The sequence below is a fragment of the Bombina bombina genome, chromosome 6 (assembly GCF_027579735.1).
Source record: "Bombina bombina isolate aBomBom1 chromosome 6, aBomBom1.pri, whole genome shotgun sequence".
In the NCBI taxonomy this organism is placed as follows: domain Eukaryota; kingdom Metazoa; phylum Chordata; class Amphibia; order Anura; family Bombinatoridae; genus Bombina; species Bombina bombina.
In genome coordinates, this window is record NC_069504.1 from 593869089 (window position 1) to 593887259 (window position 18171).

At 37.8% G+C, this 18171-nt stretch overlaps 1 protein-coding gene across 2 annotated transcripts in view; it reads right to left on the reverse strand.

The window, feature by feature from the left end:
- Nucleotides 1-18171, reverse strand: part of SORD (sorbitol dehydrogenase) — a 279871-nt gene that overhangs the window by 135965 nt on the left and 125735 nt on the right. For both annotated transcript variants that reach the window (XM_053717573.1, XM_053717574.1), the window contains 2 exons: nt 16503-16621; nt 16358-16423 (listed from right to left, as the gene is read on the reverse strand). In XM_053717573.1, coding sequence (XP_053573548.1) covers nt 16358-16423; nt 16503-16621 — 185 coding nt within the window. The remainder of the gene's footprint in view (nt 1-16357; nt 16424-16502; nt 16622-18171) is intronic.

Here is an 18171-nt window from a genome sequence, read left to right on the forward strand (position 1 = left end):
TTTGATCTAATGGATCTGGGAGGTAATGGGGGATTGTCTTTGGGGGGGAAAGCAACACTACAGAAAAATAGGGACAAAAAAAAAAAAAAAAAATTATTGTAAACTGGGTACTGGCAGACAGCTTCCAGTACCCAAGATGGCGCAAATAAGATAGAGGGGGATCCTACACAGCATAATATTGCTTTTAAAAAAAAAAAAATATATATATATAAAAAAAAAAAGTTTTATTTTAGTACTGGCAGAATTTCTGCCAGTACTTAAGATGGTGGAGACAATTGTAGGGTGGGGTAGGATAGAGAGCTGTTTTGGAGGGATCAGGGGGTGTGATGTGTCAGGTGGGAGGCTGATTTCTACACTAAACCTAAAATTAACCCTGCAAGCTCCCTACAAGCTACCTAATTAACCCCTTCACTGCTAGACATAATACACGTGTGATGTGCAGCAGCATTTAGTGACCTTCTAATTACCAAAAAGCAACGCCAAAGACATATATGCCTGCTATTTCTGAACAAAGGGGATCCCAGAGAAGCATTTACAACCATGTCTGCCATCATTGCACAAGCTGTTTGTAAATAATTTCAGTGAGAAACCTAAAGTTTGTGAAAAAGTTTGTGAAAAAGTGAACAATTTGTTTTATTTGATCACATTTGGTGGTGAAATGGTGGCATGACATATACCAAAATGGGCCTAGAGGAATACTTTGGGTTGTCTACTACACTAAAGCTAAAATTAACCCTACAAGCTCCCTAATTAACCCCTTCACTGCTGGGCATAATACACGTGTGGTGTGCAGTGGCATTTAGCGGCCTTCTTATTACCAAAAAGCAACGCCAACGCCATATATGTCTGCTATTTCTAAACAAAGGGGATCCCAGAGAAGCATTTACAACCATTTATGCCATAATTGCAAAAGTTGTTTGTAAATAATTTCAGTGAGAAACCTAAAGTTTGTGAAAAAATTTGTGAAAAAGTGAATGATTTTTTTTATTTGATAGCATTTGGCGGTGAAATGGTGGCATGAAATATACCATAATGGGCCTAGATCAATACTTTGGGATGGCTTCTAAATATATATATATATATATATATATATATATATATATATATATATATATATATATATATATATATATATATATATATATATATACATATACATACATGTTAAGGGCTATTCAGGGTTTCTTGAAAGATATCAGTGTCCCAATGTAACTAGAGCTAATTTTGAAAAAAAGTGGTTTGGAAATAGCTACTTGTATGTATTGCCCTATAACTTGCAAAAAAAGCAAAGAACATGTAAACATTGGGTATTTCAAAAATCAGGATAAAATTTAGAAACTATTTAGCATGGGTGTTTTTTGGTTGTTGTAGATGTGTAACAGATTTTGGGGGTTAAAGTTAGAAAAAGTGTGTTTTTTTTCATTTTTTCCTCATATTTTATATATTTTTTATAGTAAATTATAAGATATGATAAAATTAATGGTATCTTTAGAAAGTCCATTTAATAGCGAGAAAAACGGTATATAATATGTGTGGGTATGGTAAATGAGTAAGAGGAAAATTACAGCTAAACACAAACACTGCAAAAATGTAAAAATAGCCTTGGTCCCAAACGGACAGAAAATGGAAAAGTGCTGTGGTCATTAAGGGGTTAAAGAGACATGAAACCCAAAATTTTTCTTTCATAATTCAGATAGAGAATACAATTTTAAACAACTTTCCAATTTACTTCTATCATTTAATTTGCTTCTTTCTCTTGTTATCCTTTGCTGAAAGGTTTATCTAGGCAAGCTCATGAGCAGCAGAGAACCTAGGTTCTAGCTGTTGATTGGTGCCTACATATATATATCGATTGAGATTGGCTCATCCATGAGTTCAGTTAGAAACCATTAGTGCATTGCTGCTCCTTCAACAAATGATACCAAGAGAATGGAACAAATTAGATAATAGAAGTAAATTAGAATGTTGTTTAAAATTGTATTCTCTATCTGAATCATGAAAGACACCCCAGCATTTGGCTGGGGTGTCTTTGCCTCCTCCTAGTGGCCAGGTTCAGTATTTCCCACAAGTAAGGAATGTAGCTGTGGACTCTCCCTGTATTAAGAAGGAAAACCACAGTTGTGACATTATTCAACTGAATACTTTAGTCAGAAAAAGAATGCCTAAGGCAGCTTAACGGGCCCTGAATATCACATGAAGATTCAGAAAATGAATAGGTAGCCTAACCACCAGAGTGAACCAAAACTCCTGTACCTTCAAAGACTGCCAGAACTAGATTACAAGCGAAGCGCAAAAATATTAGTGCCATTGAACGGTAAGACCATTTACCTGTCAAAATTATATATTTTTTTAAGTAGACAACCCAAGGTATTGGTCAAGGTCCATTTTGGTATACTTCATGCAACCATTTCACCGCCAAATGCAATCATATATAAAAACTTTGGGTTTCTTCCTAAAATTATTTATATACCGCTTGGGCAATCATGACACAAATGATTGTAAAAGGTTCTCTTGGATCCCGTTTCTTCAGAAATAGCAGGCATACATGGCTTTGCCATTGCTTTTTGGTAAATAGAATGCAGATAATTGCAGCTGTGCACCACACTATTCTTCTCGGCAGTGAAGGGGGTAATCAAGTAGCTATTAAGGTTAATATATACAGTATATATATATATATATATATATATATATATATAATATATATATATATATATATATACACACACACACACAGTATACATACACACACACACACATATATATATATATATATATATATATATATATATATATTTATTTTTTTTCCAGTGTTGTGATCCTCCCCAACCCCCCCACCCCCTGATCCCCCCAAATAGCTCTCTATCCCTCCCCCAACTAATTGTGGCCATGGTTTTTTGTTTTGTTTTTTTTTTCTGTAGTAAAGTGGCCCCATCACCTCCCCTCCTCCAGCGATCATTAGCTAGGGCCAACAATCCCCATTCCACCTTTTTTTTCTGTAGTGTAGCTTCCCATCTCTCCCTCTCCATTTTTTTCTGCAGTGTAGAGCCCATCCTACTCCCTCCCTGCTCCCTCCACTGCTGAACCGCCCACCTACCTCCCGTTTTTCTTCCCACACCTCCCACTGGTGCCAGCAGATGATTGTTACAGATGGTGACACACACAGTGTAACCATCTGTAACTATTTACAATCTGCCTTCATTTTGAACCGGAGCATGATTGATTCTCCAGTTCCACATGCAGGCGGTTGCATGGAGCTCAGGAACTCCAGCTCTTGGCTGTAATTTTTACAGCCAAGACTGCTGGAGATTCCTGCAGCTCGGAATTATATATATATTATGCGGTGGGATGGCCATGCTAAGTCCGAGTAAAGAACAATGCTATTTTAAGTACCCAAAAAACAAAAAGCATGACATTACAGTACATAAATCACCATAAGCATTAATAAATTAACAATGGCTTGGTAGTTCCACGGAAATGTCATTGGAAGAATAAAATGACCAAATGTAAGAATCTTGCCCTGTGCAAAAAACCCAGTCACTAGGGCTATGTTCGGGTGCTTCTGTCCCAACCTGCAGAAAATAACCCAAGCATTAGGGATTGTAAAGACTGAAATATAAGTCAACCTGCTGTGAACTGTCTGCACAATACATAAGCACAATGTGTATGTGGGGAGCCAGTGGGCTGTGTGACATGCAGGTACTTATCCAGCAATTTTCCCCTCCACTGTTCTTACACAGATATTAGTCCTAAAGATAAAGCAGAGAGAACATACTGTACTGTACTAACAGTAGAGGAGATGAATTCCCACTACTATGGATTTTTGGGGACTCTCACCACTTTAGAAAAGTTTTTATTCTAGGAGGACATGAGACTTAGGGGCCAAATTATCAAGCTACGAATGGAGCTTGATGCCCCTGTTTCCGTGCAAGCCTTCAGAAAGTAGTTATGAAGCTGGTCTGCCTGCTCTGAGGCCGCCAACATCAATCCGCCTGATCCTATACAATCAGAGTGATTGACACCCCCTGCAGGGGGAGGCATTGCACAAGCAGTTCACAAGAACTGCTTGTGCAATGATAAATGCCGACCGCGTATGCTGTCGACATTTATTGATGTGCAGCAGGCATGATACGATACATTGTATCATGTCCGCTCACACTTTGATAAATTGACCCCTTACAAAGAGATTATGTACCAACCAACACTTAGTGGTAGCACAAATAAGCCCTCTGAATGACCCACAGCTTGCTAATTGTTGACGTCTGAAACAGGATATTATCAAATATGGTGCTACTGAGATGCCCTAGAATGTAACTACAATTAGATAGTCCCCTGACACTTTGGTGTTTTGTTTTGTACCCAGGCGATGAATGGTAGAGCCACAATGTTTTAGTAATGCCTGTCTATGTAGGCAAAAATCCACATAGATACAGTAAATTAGAATATGCTATAAGCTTCTTAAGTCAATGGTAGACATAGAAGATTATCTTCCACTAAAGTGGGAATAGTGTGATGGTGTCCTTCTCAAAGGAAAGTACCTTACATATTTAGATTTAGAGTTTTGTTGGTAACGACCCGCGTATCTAACACTGGATTTTTTTCCCCGCACCTTTTAAATACCGCTGGTATTTAGAGTTCACAGAAGGGCTGCGTTAGGCTCCAAAAAGGGAGCGTATAGCATATTTACCGCCACTGCAAATCTCAATACCAGCGGTGCTTATGGACGCGGCCAGCTTCAAAAACGTGCTTGTGCACGATTCCCCCATAGAAAACAATGGGGCATTTTGAGCTGAAAAAAAAACCTAACACCTGCAAAAAAGCAGCGTTCAGCTCCTAACTCAGCCCCATTGTTTCCTATGGGGAAACACTCTCTAAGTCTACACCTAACACCCTAATATGTACCCCGAGTCTAAACACCCCTAACCTTACACCTGCATATTTTTTTTAACCCCTAATCTGCCGCTCCGTACACCGCCGCAACCTACGTTATCCCTATGAACCCCTAATCTGCTGCCCCTAACACCGCCGACCCCTATATTATATTTATTAACCCCTAATCTGCCGCCCCCAACGTCGCCTCGACCTACCTACACTTATTAACCCCTAATCTGCTGACCGGACCTCACCGCTACTATAATAAAGTTATTAACCCCTAATCCGCCTCAATAACCCTATAATAAATAGTATTAACCCCTAATCTGCCCTCCCTAACATCGCCGACACCTAACTTCAAGTATTAACCCCTAATATGCCGACCGGACCTCACCGCTACTCTAATAAATTTATTAACCCCTAAAGCTAAGTCTAACCTTAACACTAACACCCCCCTAAGTTAAATATAATTTAAATCTAACGAAATAAATTAACTCTTATTAAATAAATTATTCCTATTTAAAGCTAAATACTTACCTGTAAAATAAACCCTAATATAGCTACAATATAAATAATAATTATATTGTAGCTATCTTAGGATTTATTTTTATTTTACAGGCAACTTTCAAATTATTTTAACTAGGAACAATAGCTATTAAATAGTTATTAACTATTTAATAGCTACCTAGCTAAAATAAAGAGAAATTTACCTGTAAAATAAAAACTAACCTAAGTTACAATTACACCTAACACTACACTATACTTTAATAAATTATTCCTATTTAAAACTAAATACTTACCTGTAAAATAAACCCTAAGATAGCTACAAAGTAATTAATAATTACATTGTAGCTATTTTAGGATTTATATTTATTTTACAGGTAACTTTGTATTTATTTTAGCTAGTTAGAATAGTTATTAAATAGTTATTAACTATTTAATAACTACCTAGCTAAAAGAAATACAAAATTAACTGTAAAATAAATCCTAACCTAAGTTACAATTAAACCTAACACTACACTATCATTAAATTAATTAAATTAATTACCTACAAATAACTACAATTAAATACAATTACATAAACTAACTAAAGTACAAAAAATAAAAAAGCTAAGTTACAAAAAATAAAAAAAATAAATTACAAACATTTTAAAAATATTACAACAATTTTAAGCTAATTACACCTAATCTAAGCCCCCTAATAAAATAACAAAGCCCCCAAAATAAAAAAATGCCCTACCCTATTCTAAATTAAAAAAGTTCAAAGCTCTTTTACCTTACCAGCCCTTAAAAGGGCCTTTTGCGGGGCATGCCCCAAAGAAAACTGCTCTTTTGCCTGTAAAAGAAAAATACAACCCCCCCAACATTAAAACCCACCACCCACATACCCCTAATCTAACCCAAACCCCCCTTAAATAAACCTAACACTACCCCCTGAAGATCATCCTACCTTGAATTGTCTTCAGCCAGCCTACCCACCGATGGAACTGAAGAGGAGATCCGGAGCGGCAGAAGTGATCCTCCAAGGGGCGCTGAAGAAGTCTTCCATCCGATGAAGTGATCCTCCAGGCGGCGCAGAAGAAGTCTTCCATCCGGGCGATGTCATCTTCCAAGCGGCGCTGAAGAAGTCTTCCATCCGGGCAATGTCATCTTCCAAGCGGGGTCTTCAATCTTCTTCTTCAGGATCCATCTTCATTCCGCCGACGCGGAACATCCTTCTTCCCCGATGGACTACCGACGAATGAAGGCTCCTTTAAAGGACGTCATCCAAGATGGCTTCCCTCGAATTCCGATTGGCTGATAGGATTCTATCAGCCAATCGGAATTAAGGTAGGAAAAATGTGATTGGCTGATTGAATCAGCCAATCAGATTGAGCTCGCATTCTATTGGCTAGGTAGCTATTAATTAGTTAATAACTATTTAATAGCTATTGTACCTAGTTAAAATAATTTGAAAGTTGCCTGTAAAATAAAAATAAATCCTAAGATAGCTACAATATCATTATTATTTATATTGTAGCTATATTAGGGTTTATTTTACAGGTAAGTATTTAGCTTTAAATAGGAATAATTTATTTAATAAGAGTTAATTTATTTCGTTAGATTTAAATTATATTTAACTTAGGGGGGTGTTAGGGTTAGGGTTAGACTTAGCTTTAGGGGTTAATAAATTTATTAGAGTAGCGGTGAGGTCCGGTCAGCATATTAGGGGTTAATACTTGAAGTTAGGTGTCGGCGATGTTAGGGAGGGCAGATTAGGGGTTAATACTATTTATTATAGGGTTATTGAGGCGGGAGTGAGGCAGATTAGGTGTTAATAACTTTATTATAGTAGCGGTGAGCTCCGGTCGGCAGATTAGGGGTTAATAATTGTAGGTAGGTGGAGGCGACGTTGGGGGCGGCAGATTAGGGGTTAATAAATATAATATAGGGGTCGGCGGTGATAGGGGCAGCAGATTAGGGGTACATAGGGATAACGTAGGTGGCGGCGGTGTGCGGTCGGCAGATTAGGGGTTAAAAAATTTTAATAGAGTGGCGGCGATGTGGGGGAGCCTCGGTTTACGGGTACATAGGTAGTTTATGGGTGTTAGTGTACTTTAGAGCACAGTAGTTAAGAGCTTTATGAACCGGCGTTAGCCCAGAAAGCTCTTAACTCCTGACTTTTTTCTGCGGCTGGAGTCTTGTCGTTAGATTTCTAACGCTCACTTCAGCCAAGACTCTAAATACCGGCGTTAGAAAGATCCCATTGAAAAGATAGGATACGCAAATGGCGTAGGGGGATCTGCGGTATGGAAAAGTTGCGGCTGGAAAGTGAGCGTTAGACCCTTTCATGACTGACTCTAAATACCAGCAGTAGCCCAAAACCAGCGTTAGGAGCCTCTAACGCTGGTTTTGACGGCTAACGACAAACTCTAAATCTAGTTGATTGATTTTATATTTCCTGAATAAGAAGGTGGTACCCTGCTTGTTTGTGATTACAAAAGGTTGGAGTAGAACCCCTGACTCTTTTCTATTAGGGGATCATGGCGTTTAGTTAGTTAGTTACCGTTAAGTCCTCTATAGTAAATTGCCAAAGAGCCCTGGCCTTATGGATCTCAAGCAATACTGCCAAAATTGGGAGTCCTTGAGAAGCCTGGATTAATACAACTCTAACAACAATGGATCTTAAGACCTTTTCATGCACCAAGAAAGTCAGAATTTATAATAAACCCAAGTTAGTCAGTAATTGTAGTGGATGGCCCATCTTCATGAAGACTATACAGTGGGAGTAGACCTTCTTGGTTAAGGACCCAGATGACTTAGGCCTACATGAAGTCTGGGGTAAACCTAATCACTAGGTTGTGGAGTTAAGACTCTTGACATTAAGATTGCCAGAAGAATGGAAAAAAAAAGGTAATTAAAGCCTAATTCTTACCTTTGGACCTTTAGTCTTGTGGTAGCACCCTCTCTCATCACCAGTAACTTTTTCACATAGTAGCATTAAGTCCTGGACCAAATAGGGCAATGCCCTGAAAAGGAGGTTACAACAGTGTGCTCTTCGAAGTTATACTTGCATACCATGACTTAGGCCATGAGGCTCCTCTATCAGTTGCATTTATCTGCATCTTTTGCACATAATATCCATATGAGCAAGCTGCAATAGGAGGAGCCTACATGATCTATAGATTAAACCTGTATACTCGGTTTCAACTCAATTTCACAAGCGATAGTTAAGGAACATGATTAAGAAAACTGAAACCAATGGCACTACTTGATTACTACTACCAACTCTTGATCCCAGTATTTAACTGCTTAGCAGAATTGAAAGGGTGTAGGTGCTGTGTATTAGACTCAATGTGAAGAAAAAAGAGAGAGATAAGAACCCCCTCTGAAGAATACACTGTATAGCACTCTGGAGTCTGTGTTTATTATAAATAAATAAAACTTAACTTTTAATAAAATTTAAAATTAGGAATTTGCAACTAATAAAAGAACACTTAGGCAATATATGTAGTCTCAATGAATCAGAGCCACTAGCATTTATTATGCATATATAGGTAAAAGTCCTGCAGGAAACTGTGTCACAATTGTGTTCAAGATAATAACTTGAGGGAAATGAAGTGAAAGTCACGTTAATTCCACAGAGTTAAGTGCATTTACAGGTTATGACTTATAAATAAATATATGGAAAACAAGTTACTGAATAACCTAATAACAATTATACTCCGAATAGGGGTTATTAAGATAGCTGTACCAGAGTAGATTGTATCCTATAGTCAGTGGAATAAGTGACATTAAGGTAATACCCGCAAGGGCGCCTCTTCTTTTTGTCTTATTGGACTTGATATCATCTGATCCATCTTTGTCGAGAGAGCTGTCTGCCTGTTACATATCGTTTTGTTGTTGCAGGGTCATTTGTGGACTTTTTCACTTTTATATTTTCTTTATTTCATTGCTCATATGAGTATTTGACAGATTGTATGTGTTGTTTTTTCTGCTTGTATTTTGCGTCAATTTGTATTCTGCCTAATTTGGGGAGGGGGACATTTGGCGCACCTCAAACACAATATATTGTCTTATATTGTTGTTTTTCACCTAATATCCGCTTATTATGTAGTGTCTCCTGTCACCATGAGGGTCTTATGATATGATAAACCTAATCGTAACAAAGGGTGAATAAGGATGTTAGCGTTGTAATAATTCCATCCTGTAGTAAATGATTTCTACTACAGCAAGTAAAAAGTAGCTAGCTGCTTTGCTGTGATCTTTAGAAAGTTACAAGATCTAATAGAGTAAAGCTGCAGCGGTTAAGTGCATAATTAGGTAGTATAGAAAAATGGTAAGTAACAGGTTGACTCCTACATTGACAGTAGCTGATCTATACTTATAAAAGCAACTAAGGGTTACAGTGTAAACGCTACAAAGTTATCATATAAGTAACGATTGGGGAGTGAAATAGTAGTGGTTGAAATATAAATGATACCTCTATATTGTGTACAATACAAACACAAGTTGGATATAACCTGTCCAGAGCATTATGTTACAAAAACATAGCAACACTTAACAGCTTACAGTTAGCACATATAAACACTACAGTAGGAATTGTCTAAGGCAATTAAAACACAGGAGCTTCTAAGACTCCTCTCACAGTCCCTAACATGTTTCTCCGTTTCCGACTTTTTGAAAGGGTGAACGCGCCGCTGATGCATCCTCTTTATATAGCATATGCATCTAGGCCACGCCCGAGTATGATACGTCCCCTACGATTAAGGACTAAAGTGTCTGGTAGAACCGAAGACCGTTTAAAGTCTCTCGGCTAGATTACGAGTTTGGCGTTAGCCTTAAAAAGCAGCGTTAAGGGGTCCTAACGCTGCTTTTTAACGCCCGCTGGTATTACGAGTCAGGCAGGTACAGGTGTACCGCTCACTTTTTTCTGCGACTTTTCCATACCGCAAATCCCCTTACGTCAATTGCGTATCCTATCTTTTTAAGGGATTTGCCTAACGCTGGAATTACAAGTCTTGGAAGAAGTGAGCGGTACAGCCTCTACCTCCAAGACTCCTACCGCATATAAAAGTCAGTAGTTAAGAGTTTTATGGGCTAACGCCGGAACATAAAGCTCTTAACTACAGTGCTACAAAGTACACTAACACCCATAAACTACCTATGAACCTCTAAACCGAGGCCCCCCCACATCGCAAACACTATAATAAAATTATTTAACCCCTAATCTGCCACCTACATTATACCTATGAACCCCTAATCTGCTGCCCCTAACATCACCGACACCTACATTATATTTATTAACCCCTAATCTGCCCCCCACACGTCGCCGCCACCTACCTACACTTATTAACCCCTAATCTGCCGACTGGATATCGCCGCAACTATAATAAATGTACTAAACCCTAAACCGCCGCACTCCCGCCTCGCAAACACTATAATAAATTTTATTAACCCCTAATCTGCCGCCCCTAACATCGCCGCCACCTACCTACAATTATTAACCCCTAATCTGACGCCCCCAACATCGCCGCTACTATAATAAAGTTATTAACCCCTAAACCTAAGTCTAACCCTAACACCCCCCTAACTTAAATCTATTTTTAATAAATCTAAATAAAATTACTATAATTAAATAAATTATTCCTATTTAAAACTAAATACTTACCTATAAAATAAACCATAAGATAGCTACAATATAACTAATAGTTACATTGTAGCTATTTTAGGATTTATATTTATTTTACAGGCAACTTTGTATTTATTTTAACTAGGTACAATAGTTATTAAATAGTTAATAACTATTTAATAGCTACCTAGTTAAAATAATTACAAAATTACCTCTAAAAGAAATCCTAACCTAAGTTACAAATACACCTAACACTACACTATCAATAAATTAATTAAATTAACTACAATTATCTAAAATAAAATACAATTAAATAAACTAAACTATATTACAAAAAAACAAACACTAAATTACAAAAAATAAAAAAATATTACAAGAAGTTTAATCTAATTACACCTAATCTAATCCCACTAATAAAATAATAAAACCCCCCAAAATAATAAAATTCCCTATCCTAAACTAAATTACAAATAGCCCTTAAAAGGGCCTTTTGCGGGGCATTGCCCCAAAGTAATCAGCTCTTTTACCAGCCCTTAAAAGGGCTTTTTGCGGGGCATTGCCCCAAAGTAATCAGCTCTTTTACCTGTAAAAAAAAGAAATACAATACCCACCCCCAACATTACAACCCACCACCCACACACCCCTACTCTAAAACCCACCCGATCCCCCCTTAAAAAAACCTAACACTACTCCATTGAAGATCACCCTACCGTGAGCCGTGTTCACCCAGCCGGGCACCGATGGGGCAGAAGAGGACATCCGGACCGGCAGACATCTTCATCCAGGCGGCATCTTCTATCTTCAGCCTTCCGGAGTGGAGCGGAGCCATCTTCTATCCAGCCGACACGGAGCCATCCTCATCAATCGAATTCCTAACGAAGAATGAAGGTTCCTTTAAATGATGTCATCCAAGATGGCGTCCCTCGAATTCCGATTGGCTGATAGGATTCTATCAGCCAATCGGAATTAAGGTAGGAAAAATCTGATTGGTTGATTTAATCAGCCAATCGGATTGAAGTTCAATCCGATTGGCTGATTGGACCAGCCAACAGAATGCGAGGTCAATTCTATTGGCTGATCCAATCAGTCAATCGGATTGAACTTCAATCCGATTGGCTGTTTAAATCAACCAATCGGATTTTTCCTACCTTAATTCCGAATGGCTGATAGAATCCCATCAGCCAATCGGAATTCGAGGGACGCCATCTTGGATGACGTCATTTAAAGGAACCTTCATTCTTCGTTAGGACTTCGATTGAAGAGGATGGCTCAGCCTCGGCTGGATAGAAGATGGCTCCGCTCCGGAAGGATGAAGATAGAAAATGCCACCTGGATGAAGATGTCTGCCGGTCCGGATGTCCTCTTCTGCCCCATCGGTGCCCAGCTGGGTGAACACGGCTCAAGGTAGGGTGATCTTCAATGGGGTAGTGTTAGTTTTTTTTAAGGGGGGATCGGGTGGGTTTTAGAGTAGGGGTGTGTGGGTGGTGGGTTGTAATGTTGGGGGTGGGTATTGTATTTCTTTTTTTACAGGTAAAAGCGCTGATTACTTTGGGCAATGCCCCGCGAAAAGCCCTTTTAAGGGCTGGTAAAAGAGCTGATTACTTTGGGGCAATGCCCTGCAAAAAGCCCTTTTAAGGGCTATTTGTAATTTTGTTTAGGATAGGGAATTTTATTATTTTGGGGGGCTTTTTTATTTTATTAGGGGGATTACATTAGGTGTAATTAGATTAAACTTCTTGTAATATTTTTTTATTTTTTGTAATTTAGTGTTTGTTTTTGTAATATAGTTTAGTTTATTTAATTGTATTTTATTTTAGATAATTGTAGTTAATTTATTTAATTAATTTATTGATAGTGTAGTGTTAGGTGTATTTGTAACTTAGGTTAGGATTTATTTTACAGGTAATTTTGTAATTATTTTAACTAGGTAGCTATTTAATAGTTATTAACTATTTAATAACTATTGTACCTAGTTAAAATAAATACAACGTTGCCTGTAAAATAAATATAAATCCTAAAATAGCTACAATGTAACTATTAGTTATATTGTAGCTATCTTATGGTTTATTTTATAGGTAAGTATTTAGTTTTAAATAGGAATAATTTATTTAATTATAGTAATTATATTTAGATTTATTAAAAATAGATTTAGGTTAGGGGGGTGTTAGGGTTAGACTTAGGTTTAGGGGTTAATACATTTAATATAGTAGGGGCGACAGATTAGGGGTTAATAATTGTAGGTAGGTGGCGGCGACGTTGGGGGCGGCAGATTAGGGGTTAATAAATATAATGTAGGTGTCGGCGATGTTAGGGGCAGCAGATTAGGGGTTTATAGGGATAATGTAGGTGGCGGCGGTGTCCGGAGAGGCAGATTAGGGGTTAATAGTATAATGCAGGTGGCGATGATGTTGGGGGCGGCAGATTAGAGGTTAAAAAGTGTAAGATTAGGGGTGTTTAGACTCGGGGTTCATGTTAGGGTGTTAGGTGTAGACATTAAAAGTATTTCCCATAGGAAACAATGGGGCTGCGTTAAGAGCTGAACGCTGCTTTTTTGCAGGTGTTAGTTTTTTTTTCAGCCGTATCAGCCCCATTGTTTCCTATGGGGAGATCGTGCACGAGCACGTTTTAGCCAGCTTACCGCTACCGTAAGCAACGCTGGTATTACAGTGAGAAGTGGCGCTACATTTGCTCAACGCTCACTTTTCTGAAGCTAACGCAGCCATTCAGAAAACTTGTAATACCAGCATTGTTTAAAATGAGCGTGTTTTAAGGGGGGATCGGGTGGGTTTTACAGTAGGGGTGTGTGGGTGGTGGGTTGTATTGTTGGGGGGGTATTGTATTTCTTTTTTTTACAGGTAAAAGAGCTGATTACTTTGGAGCAATGCCCCGCAAAAAGCACTTTTAAGGGCTGGAAAAAGAGCTGATTACTTTGGGGCAATGCCCCGCAAAAAGCCCTTTTAAGGGCTATTTGTAATTTAGTTTAGGATAGGGAATTTTATTATTTTAGGGGGCTTTTTTATTTTATTAGGGGGATTAACTTAGGTGTAATTAGATTAAACTTCTTGTAATATTTTTTTTATTTTTTGTAATTTAGTGTTTGTTTGTTTTTGTAATATAGTTTAGTTTATTTAATTGCATTTTATTTTAGACAATTGTAGTTAATTTAATTAATTTATTGATAGTGTAGTGTTAGGTGTATTTGTAACTTAGGTTAGGATTTATTTTACAGGTAATTTTGCAATTATTTTAACTAGGTAGCTATTAAATAGTTATTAACTATTTAATAACTATTGTACCTAGTTAAAATAAATACAAAGTTGCCTGTAAAATAAATATAAATCCTAAAATAGCTACAATGTAACTATTAGTTATATTGTAGCTATATTAGGGTTTATTTTATAGGTAAGTATTTAGTTTTAAATAGGAATAATTTATTTAATTATAGTAATTTTATTTAGATTTATTAAAAATAGATTTAAGTTAGGAGGGTGTTAGGGTTAGACTTAGGTTTAGGTGTTAATACATTTAATATAGTAGCGGCGACGTTGGGGGCGGCAGATTAGGGGTTAATTGTAGATAGGTGGCGGCGTTGGGGGCGGCAGATTAGGGGTTAATAAATATAATGTAGGTGTTGGCGATGTTAGGGGCAGATTAGGGGTTCATAGGGATAATGTAGGTAGCGGCGGTGTCCGGAGCGGCAGATTAGGGGTTAAAAGTATAATGCAGGTGGCGACGATGTTGGGGGCGGCAGATTAGAGGTTAATAAGTGTAAGATTAGGGGTGTTTAGACTCGGGGTTCATGTTAGGGTGTTAGGTGTAGACATTAAAAGTATTTCCCATAGGAAACAATGGGGATGCGTTAAGAGCTGAACGCTGCTTTTTTGCAGGTGTTAGGTTTTTTTTCAGCCGTCTCAGCCCCATTGTTTCCTATGGGGAGATTGTGCAAACAAGCAACGCTGGTATTACAGTGAGAAGTGGCGCTAAATTTGCTCAACGCTCACTTTTCTGAGGCTAACACAGCCATTCAGAAAACTTGTAATACCAGCGTTGTTTAAAGCGAGTGCTGGAAAAAAAAGGAGCGTTTAAAGTCTCTGGTAGCACCAAAGAGCTCTAAACCTGGTCGCAGTATACTTAATGTAACAGGGTACCAATATATAGAATTTTATTTAAAGGGCCACATGTGCCTATCTGTTCTAATAAAGTGGGTTATTTTTGTGGATATGTTGCCAAGCTATGTGAATCAAGTAAAACACATTCATGTTAATAGCCTGTCAGCACCTCCACCTGCTGTGCTTACTTGCAGATGACTACTTTCAGTAGACGGCCCATCCGAGGAAGTGCAAACACTATGCCAAGGATCACACAAGGAGCAGCAGACTGTAAACCTGTGTAAGTCCTGTGGCATCTCCACACTGGGAGATTTTCACTGCCTGCCTGTGTCCTTAATAGGCATTCTGAGGGGGGAATTAGTTCTCAGATTAGTTACAGAACCTCTATCAATGGTGTGTAGCACTTCAGAATTCACCTCACTCCATCCTGTAGGCAACAATTTGACTGAGGGATTCTGGAATAGTGGAAGGTATTAAATCTCTGGAATGTAGGGTTTTTTGTCTCCTCCTAGTGGGCAGTAGTTTAATACCACATGTAATTATCTTGTGGACTCTCACCAATTTATAAAATAAACATACTCACCAGGGTTTTGTGTTCTTAATCTTATGCATTGTGCTAAGTCGCTCAGTACTAGCTTGCTAGATTATTAGTTCTACATGCTACAAAATTTCATTTCCATGCTGTTTTACTAGAACTACTACTACTGCTCCCTGCTAACTTTGTTGTATGGAGCAAAGTGCTCCATTACTTTCAATAGGAGCCATCTCGCCACTCGCAGGGACTTCCCTTTTTTTATGATCATTCCACCAGTGCAGCCCCTGCGAGGGCCGGAGAGAAAAAACACATCTTTTCTGTGAGGTTTATATCATCAAGCACAATGTGTCAAAGAGCATATGATAAGGATTTAACCACGTCATCATGCCATCTTCAGCACTGTATGTGTTATCCATCAATCGTTTGTGTAGTTAAATACATAATATAAGAAAAAACTACAATATCATAATATTGAAAAAAGAGTTCTGGTTGCTTATAGTGTCTTTCTTTAAGCATAAGCACTTAGCCATGGAAGTTTTATAATGACACCAATTGTGTAACACTGCCTATCCATACTTCTTAGTCAACTTTACTCATATTCCAATTTACACCTAATATAAGTTGAAAGTTCTTGGGAAGTCATGGGCACATAAAAATATAAATCATGTCACATGACGTTAAAAAGTAATATCAAAATAATTGGAATCCACAGATCCAATCAAGAGTACTTACCACTAATCAGAACTTGTGATGCTCCCATCATCTTTGCAACAAGAAGAGAAACTAGTCCAATAGGCCCTGCAAAGCAAAACATTTTACTTAATTGGATTGTAAAAAAAAGTATATATTACATATAAAATTACATATTTTTTCTTACCTGCACCACAAATAAAGACTTTGCTTCCAAGAGTTACTCCAGCTCTTCTACAGGCATGAATTCCCACAGAAAGAGGCTCTATCAGAGCTCCTTCTTCAAATGTTACATTATCCGGCAACCTATAGACAAAAACATGAAATACACACACATATATATATATATATATATATATATATATATATATATAAAACTTACAAAAACAAAATTAAATGAATTGAGTGTATATAACTATAAAAATGCCTTTAACCCATAAAGATAAATTAAAGGGACGCAAGGGACCTTGTAATTTCCGTTGCTTTACTATAGAATAGCATATCTGCCAAGACTCAATGTTTTTAAAACAAATCAAACATTGTTTGCTGCAATTGTTTTCAATAGTAAAATTCCACCTTCCACTTATCCTATTTGGGGATGCCAATCCCCGCTTGAGTCTGCAGTTGAAATGTTAGCATTGGTTAGCGTTGGTTTACAGCTATCTGCTAACTTAAATTAGGCAAGGTAAACCTTAAGAAATCAGTAAGGTGCATTTCAAATATTAGAAAATCCATAATTTTCATAGCTAAATTACATGAAAATGGGGCCAAATTAAGAGTGTATACCCCAAAGCTGTTTAATTATGCATAACTAAACATTTTATATAAAAATCACTAGATGTCCCTTTTACAAATCCATCAACAAGTGGTAAAATGAAATACTCAAAAGCTCTAGCAAATCGATGCATAAAATATACAGTTGGCTTGCTTTTTTTAGAATTATGTAACAATAATACATTTTCATAGAATCAAACAGCATGAAAAAAAACATAATTTATGCTTACCTGATAAATTTATTTCTCTTGTGATGTATCGAGTCCACGGATTCATCCATACTTGTGGGATATTCTCCTCCCTAACAGGAAGTGGCAAAGAGAGCACCCACAGCAGAGCTGTCTATATAGCTCCTCCCTTAGCTCCGCCCCCCAGTCATTCAACCGAAGGCTAGGAAGAAAAAGGAGAAACAATAGGGTGCAGAGGTGACTGAAGTTTTTTAAATAAAAATATACTGTTTGTCTTAAATAAACAGGGCGGGCCGTGGACTCGATACATCACAAGAGAAATAAATTTATCAGGTAAGCATAAATTCTTTTTTCTCTTATAAGATGTATCGAGTCCACGGATTCATCCATACTTGTGGGATACCAATACCAAAGCTTTAGGACACGGATGAAGGGAGGGACAAGACAGGTACCTTAAACGGAAGGCACCACTGCTTGTAGAACCTTTCTCCCAAAAATAGCCTCCGAAGAGCAAAAGTATCGAATTTGGAAAATTTGGAAAAAGTATGAAGCGAAGACCAAGTCGCCGCCTTACAAATCTGTTCAACAGAAGCCTCATTTTTAAAAGCCCATGTGGAAGCCACTGCTCTAGTAGAATGAGCAGTTATTCTTTCTGGAGGCTGCTGGCCAGCAGTCTCATAAGCCAAACGGATGATGCTTTTCAGCCAAAAGGAAAGAGAGGTAGCCGTAGCCTTTTGACCTCTCCGTTTTCCAGAATAAACAACAAACAATGAAGATGTTTGACGGAAATCTTTAGTTGCTTGTAAGTAGAACTTTAAAGCACGAACCACATCAAGATTGTGCAACAAACGTTCCTTCTTTGATGAAGGATTAGGACACAGTGAAGGAACAACA